The sequence below is a fragment of the Sminthopsis crassicaudata genome, chromosome 2, assembly GCF_048593235.1.
Source record: "Sminthopsis crassicaudata isolate SCR6 chromosome 2, ASM4859323v1, whole genome shotgun sequence".
NCBI classification, from domain to species: domain Eukaryota; kingdom Metazoa; phylum Chordata; class Mammalia; order Dasyuromorphia; family Dasyuridae; genus Sminthopsis; species Sminthopsis crassicaudata.
Genome location: NC_133618.1, coordinates 92,139,466 through 92,161,088, shown reverse-complemented (window position 1 = coordinate 92,161,088; position 21,623 = coordinate 92,139,466). Strand labels below are relative to the sequence as shown.

The window sequence follows — 21,623 nt, the reverse complement described above, 5'->3', positions numbered from 1 at the left end:
AGGAGAACTAGAGATCATTATTGATCACAAAATAGAAGATTTTGATTACATCAAACTAAAAAGTTTCTGTACAAATAATACTAATGCAAACAAGATTAGAAGGGAAGTAACAAATTGGGAAAATATTTTTAAAAACAAAGGTTCTGACAAAGGTCTCATTTCCAAAATATATAGAGAACTGACCATAATTTATAAGAAACCAAACCATTCTCCAATTGATAAATGGTCAAAGGATATGAACAGACAATTCTCAGAGGAAGAAATTGAAACTATATCCACTCACATGAAAGAGTGTTCCAAATCACTACTGATCAGAGAAATGCAAATTAAGACCACTCTGAGATACCACTACACACCTGTCAGATTGGCTAAGATGACAGGAACAAATAATGACAAATGTTGGAGGGGATGTGGGGAAATTGGGACACTAATACATTGCTGGTGGAGTTGTGAAAGAATCCAGCCATTCTGGAGAGCAATCTGGAATTATGCCCAAAAAGTTATCAAACTGTGCATACCCTTTGACCCAGCAGCGCTACTACTGGGATTATATCCCAAAGAAATACTAAAGAGCGGAAAGAAACATATATGTGCCAAAATGTTTGTGGCAGCTCTTTTTGTTGTAGCTAGAAACTGGAAGATGAATGGATGTCCATCAGTTGGAGAATGGTTGGGTAAATTGTGGTATATGAAAGTTATGGAATATTATTGCTCAGTAAGAAATGACCAGCAGGAGGAATACAGAGAGGGTTGGAGAGACTTAAATCAACTGATGCTGAGTGAAATGAGCAGAACCAGAAGATCACTGTATACTTCAACAACGATACTGTATGAGGATGTATTCTGATGGAAGTGGAAATCTTCAACATAAAGAAGATCCAACTCACTTCCAGTTGATCAATGATGGACAGAGGTAGCTACACCCAGAGAAGAAACACTGGGAGGGGAATGTAAATTGTTAGCACTAATATCTGTCTGCCCAGGTTGCATGTACCTTCGGATTCTAATGTTTATTGTGCAACAAGAAAATGATATTCACACACATGTATTGTACTTAGACTATATTGTAACACATGTAAAATGTATGGTATTGCCTGTCGTCGGGGGGAGGGAATAAGGGAGGGGGGGTAATTTGGAAAAATGAATACAAGGGATAATATTATAAAATATATATATATATATAAAATAAAAAAAAAATTTAAAAAAAAAAAAAAAAAAGAAATAAAAAACTACCTAGACCCAATAGTACAAGAAATAATTCAAAAGAATGATCCTGTTATGATAAAACACAAACGGAAATTAGAAATAGAAAAAAAAAACACAGATCACCACTTCAAAGAAATCCTTTGTAGAAATCACATAGGAATATTATTGCCAAACTTTGAAATTCCTAAATCAAAGAGAAAAGTTTGCAAGAAAGAAGAAAAAAACAATTCAAATGTGGAGTTACAATTAGAATTGTATAGAACTTTTTGTCAGCCACAAAAAAAAGACTGCAGATACTGGAATCATATACACTGGCAAGCAAAAGAACTAAGCCTGCAACCAAAAATATCATAGCCAGCAAAATTATCTATTATATTGAATGAAAAAAAAGGAAATTCAGTGAACTTGCAGATTTTTAGGACTTTTAACCAAATCTGAATTCAATAGAAAATTTAACTTATAAGAGCCAATATCCAAGATTGAACAAACTGTTTATGTTTTTACATGGAAATGTTTATCATAAATTTAAGATTGACATTAGTAATTGGGTAGCTCAAAAGAGAAATTTATACAAATGAGATACAGGAAAAGAATAGACACAGAGGCATTAGAGGGGAGAGAAGGACTCCTAATTCTGAAAACCAAATTAAGGAGCAAAATTAAAGTAGAACAATTAGCAGAGATAGAAAAGAAGAGATATACATAAATACTACAAGGAACAGGAGTAAATATATGTATCTGTATATGTATGTGTGTCTATGAATAAGTATGAATATACGTGTGTGTATATCGATGTGTATATAATTTGTGTATATGTATGTGTGTGATATATCTATTAAATATATCTGTGCTTAACTATAACCTGCTTGGAGAAGGTGATAGGAAGGAAAGGAATAAATTAAACCAAAAATGTGCGGTAGAGAACAAAAGACAACCTACAAGGAAGCAAAGAAAAGACAGAAACTACTCTTTCTTGAAGTAGAAATTTACTTTTATATATTTTGAATTCTACTTGATGTTCTGCTGGGCACATTACAATGTTCTCTTTTGAAATTGTTCTGTTTTATTGCATTTTCCTTTTTTATCTTTCTTTTTTTATTCCCTCTTTTTTTTTTAATAAGCAGAATATTAAAGAGAAAAAAAATTCCTAACATGACAATTTGCTGAGATAAAATTTTGATAGGGACAGGATAAATAAAGAGAATTCTAGAATATATAACATGGATATAAACCTTAATTGGGTCTCTTGACTGGTCAGAGAACAGAGACCAGGAGCAGAGGGCTCATATATAGGGAACTAGGGGCATAAAAGACAAACCACACTCTTAAGAATCCTGAGGTCCATCAAGGGGAGGGAGTAGAAGGAGGGAGGAGATAATTTGGAAAAATTAATACAAGGGATAATGTTATAAAAAATTACTCATGCATATATAATGTCAAAAAATTTATAAATAAAATTAAAAAAAAAAAAGAATCCTGAGGTCCACTAAGTTTAGTTCCAGGAGCCAAGATGACAAAGTAAGCCACAAATCAAATCATAATTCCCACATTCACCTCCAAATAAACATAAAATAATACCCCCCCAAACAAATCCTGGAACAAGAGAACCTACAAAGAGATGGAAGGAAAAATATTTGATCTCAAGAAATGTGTAAGATTGTCAAGAAAGGTCTCTCTCACTTGAGTAAAAGGAGAGCATAGTTCAAGATAGGAAATGAGTGTACCCTAACTCAGCAAATCAATGGTAAATCCCAAGCTTTGGTGTGGTGGAGCAGGCAAATGCCAACATCAGTATTGGCTATGTACCTCAGCATGGTCGGGAAATGGGCAAACTCCAACTCTGAGAACTTCCATGTGCTTCAGCATAGTCCTAGGCAAAGATACAGGATCCTATTCAAGTGCTTCAGTGTGGCTCTGGACAAACAGATAAACATCAGACTACAAGTGCCTAAGCAAATAGATAGTTGCCAGTGTTGGACATTTGCCACATTCTTCACCAAAGTCCTCAACAAAGAGGCAGCCACTGGCAATCAGACTACCATTTCCTTCAGTATAGCCCTGTTCAAACCCAGAAATACCCCATCAGCCTCAGCATATGCCAGGTACCACCATTAGGAGCCCAGTTCAGTACCAGATAAGCTGCTCAACCCCTATAGCCTCAGCAGTGCCAGCCACTCCCGACCTCGCCCCCTCAGCACACCACTAGACATGAGGGTCCCAAGTGTCCTCAGAACAACATCAGTGCATCACTAGTTAAACAACCAGAATCTGCATCCTCTGGCACAAGAAGCTTGAGACAGTTCCCCTTCCTCTCCAAGAGCAGGGCTCAAACTTAAAAGAAAGATAAAAGGCCCCCCAAAAAAGATGAGCAGAAAACAACAAAAAAAGAATCTGAAAAAAGTTATTATGGTGACAGAGAAGACCAAGACTCTACAGACTCAGAAGAGAACAACAATGTAAAAACATCATGAAACATATGTAAAAACTATGAGCAAAACAACAAAAAACAGGAAGGCTTATCAAGCCCAGAAAGAATTCATGGAAGAGCTCAAAAGGAAACTTAAAAATTATATGAGAGATAGAAATGAGATAGAAGAGAGATAGAAGAGAATTATGAAGAACTCTTTCATCTAAGTTTCAGTCAGCAAAGAACTACTTGCAGACAGACTCCTTCCCGTACTACCTGCCACCAATAACATTGGATAGGCTTTGGCTGGTAGATCTCTACTTGCCACAACCTACTCACATGCTGCCTCCATAGTGAAGTTAGGGGAAGCTGCTAAAAGTCAAGATGAGCCAAAGAAAATGGCCCTTCCCCCAAAAAAATAGACATGGACATGTCAGAAGATAGAAAAAGCAAGCCATGAGCCTTGGGAAGAAAACAACTACTATGGCTCCCACAAAGAATGTGACCAACCCAGCCAAATCCATCATTGTGCCAAGCAAGAAGTGAACCACTCCAGGTAAGGCAATTGCCACCCTGGCAAAAGCAGCAGTATCCCCAACCAAAGGAACAAAAATCAGGAAGATTTCCAAGTAGGACAGTGAATCTAAAGGAAAGAATAGTAAATTAGGAGAAGGATGGAAAACTTGAGCCTCCCGTAGTCACAAATATGGCATCAGCTCTTGCTAAACAAGATTCTAAAGATGAAGAGGATGAGAAAGATGAGGGCAGTGACAAGAATGAAGAAGATGAGGATGATCCTAAAGAAAAAGCTATGGATATCACACCTGCTGCTATGAAGGTCTTGTCTGCGAAAAACCTGGGAAAACCAAGAAATCTGAGGAGGCAGATGAAAAAGATGGGGAAGAATAAAATAAAAAGAGGAGTGTCTGTGAGAGAAGCACCATAAAAGAGGAGAAAAGGAAATGGGAAAAGAAAGGGTTCAAGAAACAAAAATTGGATGCTTAAGTGTCTATAAATTTCACTCTCTCCTCTGGTAACTTGAACTTCAACACAACTGCTTCTGAGCTATAAAACAAAGAACAAATAAAATAAAATAAAAAACTTGGCATCACAGACTTGTTTTCAAAAAAGAACTTCATCATTATGGATATCCGTATTGGTGCCACAAGGTAGTTTAGCTACCTGAAATTTGAATCTAATATATACATGGAAAAGGCTCTGGAACTCAGTAGCTCCAAAGTGCCTGGCTCTGAAATTAAACTGGAAAAAGCAAAAGAGATAAGGCAGAGGAAGACACAAGGACATGCCTTGTCAAGAATTTACCATATAAAGTTACTCAAGAGGAACTCAAAGAAATGTTTGCAGACACTATTGGGTCAGACTGGTGTGCCCCAAGGATGAGACCCCAAAGGAATTGCCTACATTGAATGTAAAAAAGAAAAAGTTAACAACAAAATTAATATAGCAGCACTTCTAGTAATTATAAAGAAAAGGGTGGGAAGATGGAGATTGTTAAAATAAATCATGATAATAAATTGTGGTAAATGAATATGGCTATGTTATAAAAAGGGTGAATATGAAAAATACAAAGAAGCATTGGAGAACAAATCAACTGATACAAAGTGAACTAAATAGAATTAAAAATATGCACAAAATAGAAATAAAAAGAATAAAACAGAACAAAAAACCTAAATGCTATTAATATAAATTACTCAATTTGAATTCAAATAAAATATGAGAAAAAGTATCTCCTTTTTCACTGAAGATATGGAGTACTATACTTGTAGAATATCACATATGTTATCAGACATGATCCATTGGTTTGTTTTGCTTAAGTTTTTTTTTTCCTGTCTCTTTTTTTAAAATTTTTGTTACGAGAATTATTCTCTGCATAGGAGAAAAGGGTGACATATAATTGGAAGTAAAGTTGATGTAAAATTAAAATATGCCAATAAAAATAGAACTAGAAAGCCCCTGTAAGACTAAAGAACAGGATTTTGCCCAATAACTTCAAAAGGTATTTTAACTCATACATAAATTGGATTTAAACAAGGTAGAGTTGCACAAAGTCATCAGTCTCACTCTCTCTTCCTGGTGTAGGGTGTCTGCCAAGATGGTTCACTAGGGTGTGGACACTGTGCAAGCTACAGTTTCCTGGAGTCACAAGTAAGAAATAAATGCCAGATTACTCCAAAGGTGGATGAGCAGCCATGAAAAGGGCTCAGCAGCTCCTCATGCTAGAGGTGCTAGTCTTCCTTGAACAATGAGAAAAATAGATAGACAAATACATACATACATACAGATAGATATAGATAATATAGCATATGCATTTGATTTCAAGGTTCAATAAATCATTACAAATATCACATCATTTTATTGTACAGAGTAAGAACTCAATAAAAATTTGTTAAATGGAATGTCTTCTTTTCCTTGTCTCTGATGCTCCCTGATGACAAGACCTATGGAAATGATATCTGGCCCAAAGAAAAAGATAAAGTGTGAAGAGATAAAAAAGCAGAGAAGTAGATACTTCTTTTTTCCTAGTAAATTTATTTATTTTTAATGCATATTACTTTATGAATCATGCTGGGAGAGAAAAATCAGAGTAAAAGAAAAAAACCATGAGAGAGAAAAAAAAAAATAACAGGAAAAAAAGTGAACATAGTATATATTGATATACATTCAGTCTCCTTAGTTCTTTTTTCTGGATGGAGATGATATTTTCTGTCCAAATTCTTTTGAGATTGCTTTGGATCACTGAACCACTGAGAAGAATCAAGTCTTTCATAATTGATCATCACACATTTTTGCTGTTATTGTATACAATGTATTTCTAGTTCTGCTTGTTTTGCTCAGCATCAGTTCATGTAAATCTTTCCAGAACAGGCCAATGCTTCTTAAACTGTATAGGCCATGACTTCATATGAGTCACATAACTGAATGTGGGGGTTATAAAAAATTGACAACAATAAAAGATTTCTCACTACAATGGCCAAAAACTAATTCAAAATCCAATGGAAAATGAGTCCAAGGTATTTCTTACAGCACTTGTCTGCTTGTCTGTGTTGTGTCACCAGACTTCATTACAGTCTTGGTTCTGAATATACAACATGCATGCTTTGCATTACACATGGGTGAATGCTGCCAGAAACACCTGGGCTCAGATTCAAGATGATGTCATGCAAACATTTCTTGGATGAAAAGGAGTTGTGACTGAAAAAAATTTAGGAAGTCCTGCTCTAGGCAATGACAAGAGCATCACAAAATCAGAGACAAAAGAATGTGCAAAATTTGTTCAGAAACTGGTCAGACTCAGAATCCTTTCCTGGAATGGGGAAATTCTACATGGAAAGGGTTAGGACTAAATTTGTACATATTACCCTAGAACACTGTAGAAATATTATCAACTCTAGTTTACTTGTGATTATTAATTAAAACTGATCTCAACTTCCTTGGTCCTAGATTGATGCATTTGTAAATGGCTACAAACTTTGGTCCTTCTAAGTATAAAACAATTTTAGAACTAATATTGGGCAATGGCAAGATGAGGGGATGGGGTAGAAGGAAGATAGCTAAGGTATGTCTTTTTGGCATCTTCTTTACATCAGGTGAGTTTGCATGCTATTAATAAATCATAGTAGCTGGGATAAACTGGATTAGTAGGCATAGTAGGAAGAATGAGAAATAAATTTGAATGGATTATATAGGGATAATTTGAAAATGTTCAGCCTTTAGCCTGAAGGCAATAGGAAGTCACTTAAAGTTCTGAGTAGGGAAAAACAATAAGAAAGCAATACTTTAGAAAAATAATTATGTACAAAATAATCCAAGGTAAGGGAACTAGTCTAAAACTTCCCTGTACTTTATGTAGCTATTTTGTGAGCATTTCTGCTCTTTCACCTTCTAAGCAAGAAATTCTAAAGTCTTTCCTTTAATCCTTCTCTTCTCCTTCCCAATTTCTGCTTAAAGGGATATTTCCAGAACCAGGATCCATTCCCTCCCTAGTGATGGCTTGAAAAATCTTAAGAAACTGAAGGCCAAGTCAGCTTACAACTTTAAAACTCTTCCCAACTTGGAAAAGTTTGCTGAGCTAGTGGAAGCCAACCTCACCTACCCCAGCCACTGTTGTGCCTTTGCAAACTGGAGGCGGCAAACGTGAGTCATGTCCTTACTCTTCATTCAGTCTTATTTGGCAATTTCTGGGATACATATAGACCCAATCAGTCCATTAGGGACATCTACATCAAAGCATATACAGGTTGTCACAGAAACACCTTTTCTTCCTGATGTCACCGCTTGAATCTGCCATCTTCCCCTTGTCCTTCATTGTTCCCCTTGCCCTCCCCCCCACTCACACATACATACTCACGCGTATTTCACAATGAGTCCAAGCCCCAAGGGGAAAGGAAAGGAGGAATTAAAAAAAAATGGAACAGAGGTGGAAAAAGATAACAAGAGTTTCCAGAAATCTTTGCTAGGTCACTCAGATTCCCAGCCTTTACAGAATGTAGCATTTATATAAATGCAGACTTATCTTTTTAATCCCAAATCCAGTGTCTTTGACTGCTCACTATGGGTTTCAGTTTATTACCACTGAGGATCATTTCTGTGAGAACTCAAAGTCCAAACACAAATACGCAAACAAACCATATACACAGAGTTATACACCCAGGCAAATTCATGCACAGACATGAATGAAATGTCCTCAAGTCCTGAAGTGTTTTTAAAATGACTTAGAGCAAAGATGAGATCCACTTAGAGCTAGGCTGAGGCCCACTTAGATGATTTGCAGATAAAGGGTTTCTTTTCCAAAAGAACCATTAGTATGCATTAAGGGACCATACTCAGTCAGCCAGTACTTTGGAGATTAACTCAAGACCAATCACAACTCCTCTCTGCAATTAGAATTCATAAGGGCCCAGACCCAGGCTGAAGGGCTGCCTTTTTCTTATTAGAAATAGAAATTCCTACCAGGCCAAGAAAGATACCAATTAGCCTACAAGTCCCTGAAACTGAAATCCCCCCAGGAGAAATCTCAAAGGACATTAAGATCACCACAAGAGCAGGTGGCTCAGGGATGTTCAGAGCATTGCCTGGAATGTTGCCAACACTGAAAATATGTATCATTTTATTGTTGTTGCTGGGATGATTCCAGTTTTCTTGTTGCTCAGTTGTTTCAGTTGGGTACAATTTTTCACCACCCCATTCAGGATTTTCTTTGCAAAGATACTGAAGTGATTTGTCATTCTTCAGCTCATTTTACAAATTAGTAAACTGAGGTAAACAGGCTTAAACAACACTCCCAGGGACACAGAGCTAGTCCGAGGCCATATTTAAATACATCCTGGCTCCATAGCCAGCACTCTAAACACTATGGTACCACCTAAAACTCCTGTTCTGGTCTTAATGCACCATAACAACCGAGGCTATAACCAGGTGCACTGTGGTTTTATCAAGGAACTTTTCTATCCTTTATGGTCCAATTCCAGGTTGTCTCTTGTTCCATGAAGCCTTCCAAACCCAAAATGAGCTCTCCCTTTAAATTCCCTAACCCTGTTTATCATATACTATTGAAACACAGACTCATTTCCTATTATGTTTCTATTAAACACTGGTTATTTAATTTCCATAATTAATTTTCCCATCTTTTATAAATTGATTGGATTTCTGTATTTAGCAGGAATTATCTCTCATTTTTCCATTTTCTACATGTCAGTTATTTAGCATTCTTTAAGAGAATGCAGGTTGTGATATGAAAAACTTTCTCTTGCTTCTATAAAGACTTGCCCTGATTCAAAGAGTGGTTCTCTTTGAGCAGAGGAAAAGGTTTACTTTCCTTTGTACTTTTCAGAAGGTAGTATTCTCTCCTGGGCCTGCTTTTGGCTCAAAGCAAGCTATGCTTCATTGACAATCCAGTCCAAGTACCCTGGGGTACTTGGCTGGAAACCATTCCAACTAATACTAACCAATATTAAATAAGTTACTAAATGCAAACTCTGCATCTTTTTCATTTATCTCTGATTGAGTAAGCGCTTTCTGGGAAAGCCTCCAGAGTATTTTACAGTGCTCTTCATTGCAGCCAGCAGAAAACTAGAAACCTGAATTACGGACATGATGAACTCATATTATAGAATTTCTTCTTTAAAGAATAGATAACAAGGGGTGTGTTTTTATTGTGAATCATGAGTCTTATATTTAGTTGCTAATAACTACCTTACTGTATTCAAATAAAATTTCTATGTGAGATTTTATCATAAGTTTACTGCTGCTTCATAACAGAGAAATTATCTTGATATTCTCTATATTTGGCATCCATCTGTTTGATTAGAGTATTTATCATTTGGCTTCAATACAAATCTATCTTAAAATGTCTCTTTAAGATTGACAAATTCTCATGAACATTTGAATTAAAATGGAGACCAAGACAGAGAAAATTAATGTGGGAACCTGGAAAGAAATATAATATGAAATCCTGAATAAGCCAGCTCCTCCTTGTATATGAGTTAGTCCCTAAGCACTTTAGGAGAATATATTTTCCTTCTTAATATACCAGTTCCCTTCCCCATACTACCTGTTTAGAAAAGGAAATCATGGTTATGATATAGGAAGGAATGGAAGACTAGGAAGAAGAAATGGAAAGGCAAAAGAAAGGAGGGATAAAAGATAAAAGGAAGAAACTCAATAATGAATCAATATGTTTATTACCTACCACATAAAATTGTTTTTAAAAAAGTGTTTTATTAGGAGGAGTAACTTTCATTATTTTCCTTATCTAGGCAGATTGAGGTGGTAGGGAAGGGGAATGAGAAGGCTAAAGAAAAAAAAAAAAAAAAGCAATATAGTAATACTAATCCTCAGGCTTCAAATGCACTAAAGATTCTATAATTGAGTCAGGATGTCCATATTACAAAATATTTTTATTAATATACAACATTAATATGCAATATGCAACTCTCTAAATTACTATAAATTATAGAATCGGTGATACATGTTGGTAGAGAGCATAGTTTCATTAAGAATAACCTACTTGGAGCAGCTAGGTGGTGCACTGGATAGAGCATCAGCCTTGAAGTCAGGAGGTCCTGAATTCAAATTTGACCTCTGACACTTAATGCTTCCTACCGTGTGATCCTGGACAAGTCACTTAACCCCAATTGCCTGAGGAAAAAATAAAAACATAAAAAAAAAATCTACTTAGACCAATGAAATAATAGATCCTGTACCAAAATATATATGTAACATATAATGTTTATAAAAATCAATTAAAAATAGACATTTCAATAATTTCTAAACAAATGTGCTAAAAATATGTTTTATATTCTTAGGTAAGCAAAATTAAAAAAAAAAAAAAAAAAAAACAGAAGATCTGATAGTCCAGACTCTGCCATTTACTATCACTTCCCATTTCTGAGTATCAGTTTTCTCTTCTACAAAATATCATTATTGTTGATGCTTTTATTTAGTCATTTCAGTTATGCCCAGTTTTTCATAACCCCATTTAGGGTTTTCTTAGTTTGCTATTTCTTTCCAGCTCATTTTACATATGAAGAAACTGAGACAGACAAGTTTAAATTACTTGAACAGGTTCATACAGTGTCTGACACCAGATTTGAATTCATGTTTCCTAACTCCAGGACTGGAACTTTATCCACTGTGCCACCTAGCTCAATCAAAAGGAGATTGAATTTAAGTGATGGTGATTAATAGGATGGTGGGAGAGAAGAGGGGTAGAAGGATGGTAAAGAAATGATGTCACGAGTGTCAGGCACAACTCAGCCTCACTCAAAGACAAACCAACTGACCAAATTGAAGGAGGGAGTTATCTATTTTAATAATGGGCCCTGTAGCCCTCTTCTCCATACTTAGATTGTCATCCAGGTAGATTGTCTTAATTTGAGGGATATATACTCTTGTTTTTACATATGTTGACTAAATGATATAAATAAGAACAAGCATTTATTAAGCATCTATCATGCACTGTGCAATGAGAATGCAAAGTAAGGCAAAAACAAAAACTACTCTCAAAGAGCTTATTGTCTAATGGAAGACAACATGCAAATAGCTAAGTACAAATAGTTTATTATTAGATATCATCTTAGAGAGAAGGCACTAAGACTAGGGAAAACTGAAAAAAGGTTTCTTATAGAAGGTGAGACTTTAATTGAGACTTGAAAGAAGCCAAAGAAGCCAGGAAGCAGAGACAACAGAGTTTTAGCCAAGGAGAATGGCCACTGAAAATGCCTGTATTTTATGTTATTGAATACAGAAGAGTAAAGTTCTGTCGTTATCACCTTGTAATCCTAACTCAGAACACATAGGAAAGTAGGTAGGGAGAGAGAGTCAGGTATAAACCTTAAGCTTGACCTTAAAGGCAATAAGCTGCTAAGGATGGAGGAAGGGCAAAAAGGGTAAGAAATCTCAGAAATCACAATGTTTCTATAACATATAAATGCAATAAAGTGCTTGGCAATCTGGAATCAGGTAAAATTAAAACTATTTTTTTCTTTTTTCTTTTTTTTTTTTTTTTAGTTTCGAGTTGCATCCAATTTGCAACAAATCTTTTGTGAGACAAGATAGTAATGATCTGGCTATGGAATGGGGTTATAGAAGAAGATCTATGGAAGAAGAGTATGTATCAAGCCTCAACAAAGGGTTTGACATAACAGAAACTGAATTTGACTATGATTTATGTAATGAAGTGGTTGATGTTGCTTGCTTTCCTAAACCTGATGCATTTAACCCTTGTGAAGACATCATGGGATACAACTTCCTCCGAGTCCTCATATGGTTCATTAGTATCCTGTCCATCACTGGAAACACTGTGGTGCTAGTGATCTTGATCACCAGTCAATATAAACTCACTGTCCCCCGGTTCCTTATGTGCAATTTGGCTTTTGCTGACCTCTGCATTGGGGTCTACCTACTGCTTATTGCCTCAGTGGACATTCATACCAAGAGTCAGTACCACAACTATGCCATTGACTGGCAAACTGGTGCAGGCTGTGATGCTGCAGGTTTCTTCACTGTCTTTGCCAGTGAGCTCTCAGTCTACACACTGACAGCCATCACTTTGGAGAGGTGGCACACTATCACCTATGCCATGCAGCTGGACCGCAAAGTGAGACTCCGCCATGCCGCCAGCATCATGTTGATAGGGTGGATCTTTGCTTTCTCAGTTGCCCTCTTGCCCATTTTTGGCGTCAGCAGCTACATGAAGGTGAGCATCTGCCTGCCCATGGACATCGATAGCCCTTTGTCTCAGCTCTATGTTATATTCCTCCTTGTGCTCAATGTTTTGGCCTTTGTGATCATCTGTACTTGTTATACCCATATCTACTTCACTGTGAGGAACCCAAATATCATCTCTTCTACCAGTGATACCAAGATTGCCAAGCGCATGGCCATGCTCATTTTCACTGACTTCCTCTGCATGGCGCCCATCTCCTTCTTTGCTATCTCAGCTTCGGTCAAAATGCCCCTCATCACCGTCTCCAAGTCAAAGATTCTTTTAGTTCTGTTCTACCCCATTAATTCCTGTGCCAATCCCTTCCTATATGCTATCTTCACCAAGACTTTTAGAAGGGATTTCTTCATTCTGCTGAGCAAGTTTGGCTTCTGTGAAATGCAGGCTCAAATTTACAGAACAGAAACCTCTTCCACTGTCCACAGCTCCCACCCAAGGAATGGTCAGTGTCCTACAATAGCAAAAAACAACAGTGGAACTGTTTACACACTTGTCCCTCTCAACCATTTGTCCTAAAATCCAGAACCCCATAAATGTGAGAAATGAGCTGAGCATTCTGCTGGTAATAATTATACCTTGCAATTGTAGAGTTTTATAGTTTACAAAGTACTTTTGAATATATTGTTTTATTTGACGCTCCTGACAATCTAGCAAGGTGGAGAAAGAAGGAATCAACCCAAGCTTACAAGTGAGAAGGTGAAGTCCCAAGCAACTTTACCAAAGGCACATGACTAACAAATAGAAGAGTTCTTACTTAAAATCCAAGTCTCTTAATTCTCCATTTATTAATCTTTTGACTATATATTTCAATTGTTCCAATCTTTCAATATTAGTGGTAATTAATCAAAAGTAATAGATGGATTAGGAATAGAATTTCAGCCTCTTGATTTCTCTGTTCCTTGGACTCTTACTCTAACTTTGGTCCTTTTCCACTGCAGCTAACCCCCATGTTTTCCTTGATGGATTCCTGTCTGGCTCCTAAATACCATCCTAAAAGAACTTTAGTATGATTGAATGTCATACTAAAAGGTTTAGGACAGGGATTGTTAATTTTTCTTGCATCATGGACCCTTTGGCATTTTGTATATATCTTTGAACCCCTTCTCATAATACTGTTTTGAAATATATGAAATAAAATATATAGAATTTTAAAAGGAATTAATTATATTGAAATGCATTTATAAAAACATTAGGAAAAAAAGTTCATAGATGTCAGATTAAGACCCATGATTTATTTTCTCTCATTTAACCAAGCACCTATCTCAATAACCTTTTTCCTTCTTTTCCTCTGACAAATTGCGTTTTGTTTCACTTCTATTCATAGGGTTCAAATGAGCAGATCTATGTCTCTTACCAGTTTCATGGGACAAAAAAGTTGAAATTCTGGACTTTAATCAAATAGAAAAAAAATTAAAATAATGAATTAGAACAGTTTATCTTATGCCACTTGTAAAAGACAAGGTTATTCTCAAATAAGTGATTCAGAATGTTTTGATTGCTTATCCATGTCTCAAGGAGAAGACCTCCTTCCTAAATTGTAGTCAGAAACAAAATTCAAATTCAAATTATACAGGAAGCTTCATTCCAAAGGGTCATCATCTAGAACTTTTGAAATTCACTGAATGAGGTTGGAGGTCAAGAGACTTGAAACCTTGAACGTGTTGTTCTCAGAATACCTAAATGTTCATCCCATGCATGCTCACCAAAAAAAAAAAAAAAAAATCTCTGCCTCAGTCAAGACCTTTTATCTTCTGATTTTGAAGAATGTCAAAGTTGAAGGAGTAAAAACAATTTGATTAGGCTTTTCTACAGTTCATGTTCAAGGCAATATTGTGAAACTGAAAATGTGTAAAAATTCCAAGTTCTAAAGAATTATGATTTATATGAAGTATGAAAAGAAAGCTTTTGACCAAAAATAAGGCTTACAGCTTAAAAAAAAAAAAAAGTTAACTATGCCCACTATATAAACAAGATTATAGTTCAAAATCCAGTGCAGATAAAAACATTGTGCTTAAATTTGTATTTCCTTCTTTCCATCAGGAAGGATTTTTCCTATTTTCCAAATTCATTACTAACAACAAAAAACAATATATTACAAGGGACTTATAGATTTGTGTTAATGATCGCCTTTATTTATGTTCATCCCTGTCCTATAGCATGTAGCCAGTCATCATATATTTTTAACCTTTTGTATCTTTCCTTTCCTAAATCAGGGCTCAAGATACTAAAGGCTCTTATCAGTATTGACACTTTAGGAGTGCATTAAGAGGCTTAAAACATAGACAAAATGATGGCAAATAAAGGAAGGAAGGGGAAGTTTTGAAAAGAGAGGAAATAGGACAAAGTGAACTACTTGCAAACCATTATCTTCATAAGATTTAAAGTTGAATAGAACCTTACACATCATCTTCTACAAGGTCCCTTTGTTTAGCAGAATGAAATCTTTGCATTTAATTCTAAATCTATGATTGCTCTATCAGTGACCAAAATCATGTAGATATTGTGTAGCAGATCCATGAAAAAGAGGAAGACACCAATAATCATAGCATGCCTTCATCAATTTAAGTTATTGTAGTAACTTACCTTCTAAATGGGTGCCACTAAATTGCCATATGCCTCTCCTTCCCTTGGATTGTCTATGCTTAGTAAGTGAATTTTAGCTGTTGATCATAAAACAAACAGCTCACTGACATCCAAATAATCCATTATTTGAAGAAAATTATAAAATGTCAAAATTAGAATTCTAAACATTAAAATTAAAAATTAAAAAAATTTAAATTATAAACATAAACTTTAAAAATTTAAAAGATAAATATTCCAAATTTCAAAATGTCTAAATTAAGATATTAAAATTCAAATTTAAAAATTTAGAATGTAAAAATTTGCATTTGAAATAGAAATTGTGGGGATCAAATTTTAAAATAAAAAAATTGAAAATTGAAAAGGTAAAAATGATAAAAAATTTTAATTTAAAAATTAAAATAAAATTGCGTTATTTTCCACATATTTGTTTAATATTCCTCTTCTCATCATAACAACACTGTAATTCAGACTCACCTGATTCAAACATGTATCTTTTAATTTTAATATCTTAAACACACTGTTTAAATTTGAAATTTTGAAAAATTTAACTTGAAAACATAAAATTTTCAAAATTTACAAGATAATAATTCAAAATTAAAATTCTAAATAGTAAAATTTGAGTTTTTATTTATTTTTTTATTTTTAAATTAGAAATTAAAATTTAATGTAATTTATTTCTATTTTATTGATTTAAATTGACTTACAATTAATACAAAATTTAATTTTAAAAATTTAAGAATTTTGAATTTCTTGACATTAATATTTTAATGTCAAATTTTAAAAGCATTTTAATTACTTTAAATTTTAAATTTTGGACATTTAAAATCTAATTTGTTCAATATTTTCTTTTCTTTTCTTTTTTATTATTAAAAAATGTTATTTTCAAAACATATGCATGGATAAATTTCAGCATTCACCTTTGCAAAACCTTATGTTCCAAATTTTTCCCTCCGTTCTCCCCTAGATGGCAAGTAATCCAATATATTATAAACATGTACAGTTCTTCTATGTATATTACCACAATTATCATGCTACATAAGAAAAATCAGGTGATTAAGATCTCAAATTTAATTTTAAATTTTAAAATGTAACATTTAAGAATTTATAATTTAAACTAAAAATTTTGACTTTAAATTTCAGAAACTCATTATAATTTTATATTTTAATTTTATATAGAATTCTATATTTTAAAAATCAAAATATTAAAATCAAAAAATTCAATATTAAAACACAAAATTTTAAATTTTAACATTTAAATTAAAATTTTGAATTAACAAATTTTTAAAATTATAAAATTATGGTTTTCAATTTTAAAATTTAGGAAGTAATATTTTAAAAATTTGAAGTCAATTTTTAAAATTTCTACTTAAAATATTAAACTTGAAAAATGTTACCATTCAAAATTTAATTTTTAAAAATTTTAAAATATAAAGTCATCAAAAATTTGAATTCAAGAATTTTACAATTATAAATTTAATAATTTTAAGTTTAAAATGTAAACATTTAAAATTAAAAAATAAAATTTAATATTAATTTTTTTATTACTACAGTTTTCAATTTTTGAATTTAAAATGGAAAATTTAAGATATGTTGGGGTAAAATTTTGATTTAAAAAACTTAGAGATTTCAAGTTTGTAATTGAAAAATATACAATTTACTAATTCAAATTTTAATGTAAAACTTAGAAACTGAAAATTAAAAATATCTTACTCATATCTCTTTAGTAGTTCTCACTTTGGTAATCTTCAACATAACTCACATCAGAACCTTGATTTCAAGACTGGTGTTTTTCTAAAAGCGGTCTGATTATTAAATCATTTGTTAGTAAATATCAAATATTTCAAAACCTCACATTTTAAAACAAAATTTTATGTATTTTAAAACTTCACAATATAAAATTCAAATTTTGTATTCAATAAATTTAAATTTAATTTTAATATTTTAATTTAAATTAACTTTAAGAATTTAAATTCAAAAAACTAAAATAAAAATATTTCAATAATTAATTTTTATTTCAAATTTTTAAAAATAGGCAATTTTATTTTGTATTTCAATTAATTTTAAGTTGCAAACTTAAAATTTTTGAACTTTAAGTTTTAATCAATTTAAATTAAAATAAAAATTAAGTAAATTTGAACTTTTAAGTCTATATTTTAAAACTTAATATTTAAAATTTCTGAAATTAATTTTAAGTATTTGAATAAATTTGTAAATGACAAATTTGTATTTATAAATAAAAGTTTTAAATTTAGGGATTTTAATTTTTGATATTTAAATTAAATTTTTGAAAAGATAGAATTTAAACATTGAAATTGTGGTTTCAAATAATTAAATCTCAAATTTTGTCTATTTCAAATGAATATAATTTATAATTTTAAATATATAATTTGATAATTAAAATTTTAAATAGAAAAACTTAAAATAAAAATTCATAACTCATAATTCAACACATTGAAAATTACAATTATGCTAAAAATAAATTTTCAATTCAATTAAAATATTTTAAATTTTTAATCGAAATTCAGTTTTTAAAAAATTTGAAGTTTTGCATCTAAATTTAAATTGATTTTAAAATATAAAATTTTATATTTCAAATATTTACAATTTATTTTTATTTCAAAATTAAGAATTTAAGAATTTTACAATTATAATTAATGTCAATTTTAATGTATAAAATTTTTATATCTAACTTTTAAATTTATGAATTTTTTATTTATATTTAAACCTCATTTTTAAAAATTTATTTTAATCTTCCTTAAAATTAAATTAATTCTCAATTTAAAGTTTTTCAAAACTCAAATTTTAAATTTAAAATATACAGTTTCAAAATAAAACTCTTAAATTCATAATTTTATTGAAAAATTCAAATTTTAGAATTTTAAAGTGTTAAATTTCAAAACTTAGAAATGTCCAATATAAAATTTAATATTATAAAATACCAAATATACAATAAAAATATTTCAAATTTTAACATTGAACATTTTTTAAATACTAAATTTTGTAGTTTAAGAATTTAAAATTCAAAAAAGTTTTAATTTATATTTTTAAAATTCAGAATTTCATATTAAATTTTTAAACATCAAATTTGATTAAAGTTGATAATTAAAATAGGTAAGATTACAAAATTAAACAAATATAATTAATTTATTCATTTCATAGTCTTGCTTATTCTATTTTCTCCACTTCACTTAAATCCTTCTAAATCTCTCCACTCATCCTATCACCACCATAGTTGAGACTCACCAATTGCTCTCTTCTTTCTTTCTTCAGATTTCAATTTAGGTTTTCCTGATTCCAAGCTCTACCCACTCTGCCCTGTACCTACTCCTCCAGCTTTCCTTGTTAACTGAAGTGATTCAAATCTTAGCTTTGCTATGTAATTTCTGTACATCTTTGGTCAACTCTCATATATCAACTACTAACCAGTGTACCTGCTGTGTGCCAAGCACTAGGCTTAGAGATGAAAGTATCCTCAAGTATATCTCATAGCCTCAATGACAATAACATTGTTAATAAGAATACTTAAAAGTATCTACAGTTTCCCAGATGTGAGATACAACCAGTGACTTGACTTACTAGTATCAGCGGGTAACTTCCCTTTTAGCTTGCAAAATCATCTGTCAATATGTTACGAGTTTTCAAAACTTCTTTTATTCAAATCTTTTGCTCTATATTACCTTAATTTATCTTAATTACTTTACTTGACTTCCCCAGTCACTTAGTCTCTCATTCAAAACAGTAGTAATTCTGTCCTAAATGAAAGGATCACCTTATGACACATGCAACCCCCAATCCCAAATTGATGTGACTCAGATATACATGCATAGGAGGAATATTATACAATAATGGGAAGAGTGAAGGATTTGGAATTTAGAAGATCCAGGTTCAAAGCCCAACTCTATAATTTACAAACTATATCATCTTGGCCAATTTATTTCACCTGGCATTCAGTTTCCTTTTCTATAAACTGCAGGGATTGGATGATATTAACTTGGAAGTCCCTTCTCACATAAAAACTCTGTCCCTATTCTCACTATGTCCAATTTCAGCTAACCAGGAAGAAACTAAGAGTTTCTTACTTATATCGGGGAGATAAAATCTGTCCAATAAATTCTCTGAGATAAAAATAAACATCTAACAAGAGACTCACAATTGAATCTTTTTTTTTTGTTTGTTTTTGAAAATAACTTGAATATTTTGAACAAAAATGATAGTTTTTGAAAATACTTTGAGCCATTTTGATGGAGTACAGGTAGCTATCCTGCTGAACTCTCCTAACCTTCCCCTCTAAACAACTTTAAAATAACTCCTCAAATCAAATTTTGTAACAGCAAATCCAACAAAAGGACAGAATAAGGCATTTTCCAGCCTAAGATAATTTAGGAGGTCAGCAAGAGAGGAATGAGATAAAAGGGTGAAGGCTTGTTAAAAGCAGACAGCAACACCAGTGTGGGACTTACAAGATGGAAGTGACAGCAACAGCAGCAGCAGCAGCTTCAGGAGCTGAAAAGATTTATATGAATTGGTGAAAAGTAAAACAAACAAAAAAGTTTGTTTCCCAGTACAATTTCCGGAGGATATATGATGAAGCACACTTTCTTCTTAGTAAAGATGTGGGAATTGTGTGAACTGTCACAAACATTACAAGAATTCCCTGTTAGCTTCTTTTGCATAACTGCTTTTCTGTGTTTTTAATGGGAAGGGGCTGATTTGGGGAAATGTTGCATAAAAATAAAGCATGCAATAACAATTGTTTTTAAACTAAAAAAAAAACTTTTGGAGGGGGTTGATAGATAATTATGAAATGGACTTCCTCATAAAATAGAGTGGTAGAGGGGGAACAGGAATTTATACAGAAAACATAGCAGGAGACTCAATTAAGCCAGATCATCCTGATAACATTTAAGGATGAAATTGGTAGGAGGACAATAAGCAGATGGAAAATGGAAGAGAGCTGTCAAGATTTTTTCAACAAAATATCCTCTCTGTCAATGACAATGGAACTATCACATTTAGACTCCAACATCGCAGTCCCCGGTGTGCTTGCTGCACAAGTAAGTAGAAATGGCACTATTTAAAAAAAAAAAAAAGAAAAGAAAAAAAGAAAAACAAAGAAGGGAATAGCAGCTAGACCAAACCAAATATACACAGAGGAGATCCATGCTGGAATAGACACAGATTTGAGAAAATGGAGTGGTTTATTCTCATTTATATCTGAAAATGAAGTTACAAGAGCTTAAAAAAAAAACAATGAACAACATTTTGTTGGGAGTGTAAAGGGAACACCTGTGCAGGGATTGTTAATTACCAAGCAATGTACCCACTTTCTCATCTTTAAAAATATTTATTAGAATAGTTTGCACATAATCTAGGCTTTCTTTGATAAAAACATGAGACCAGGATAAAAAAAAAACATTCACAAACAATATTCCACAGCAGATTACATTTGCACAGTTGTTTGATTGCCTGAAAGGTATAGAGAGAATAGAAAGTTCCACTGTGTCTGTCGTTTATTTACTGGAGAAAAAAAAGTTAATTTGTTAAAGTAAAATTTAGCTTCCCTCAAACTAGGTATCATCCATGTATTTATTAAGATTACATAAAAGATTAACTGGTAAATATTGCAATAAAGTTAGTTTTGATTGCTCTACAATTATTAACATCAAGTGAAGCATAAAATAGGGACATAAAATAGGGCCTCTGTAGGTATTTGCTTCTGTTAGGAATGATGTACAGAGCAAAGTGCAAAGGAGAGAGAAACTTTGTAATGAGCAAGAGTTCTTAACCCTTTTTTGTGTCATGGACACCTTTGACTGGTAAAAGCTATGTATCCCTTCTCAGCATAATGTTTTTAATGCATAACATATTATATATATGATTACCAATATTTTCAGTTATATGGAAATACAATTAAAATAGTTCTAAAAACAAATTCACAATCCGAAGGTTATACACTAGATGAGGAAATCCTCTAGATAATTTTGCTTGTGTTAATTGCATCAAGTTTCTAAAGACTATAGTTTCCAGTTTGGAATCACTCAAAAGAATTGTCTATCCTCTTAGAGAAAACCAAATGGATTCCGGTTGTCTACATTATGATATTCAGTTAAATTTTAAAACAATTAAACTGGATTGTATATTTTGGATAGAAAGGCTGGGTTGTAGTTGAGAAATAAACACTTT

At 32.6% G+C, this 21,623-nt stretch overlaps 1 protein-coding gene across 4 annotated transcripts in view; it reads left to right on the top strand.

Annotated features, from left to right (window-relative positions):
* Window positions 1-14,011, top strand: part of FSHR (follicle stimulating hormone receptor) — a 243,883-nt gene extending 229,872 nt beyond the window's left edge. For 3 of the 4 annotated variants that reach the window (XM_074286803.1, XM_074286804.1, XM_074286800.1), the window contains 2 exons: window positions 7,583-7,768; window positions 12,143-14,011. In XM_074286803.1, coding sequence (XP_074142904.1) covers window positions 7,583-7,768; window positions 12,143-13,373 — 1,417 coding nt within the window. In that variant the 3' untranslated portion in view covers window positions 13,374-14,011. The remainder of the gene's footprint in view (window positions 1-7,582; window positions 7,769-12,142) is intronic. The other variant, XM_074286805.1, reaches the window with a different exon arrangement.
* The last annotated feature ends 7,612 nt before the right edge of the window (window positions 14,012-21,623 follow it).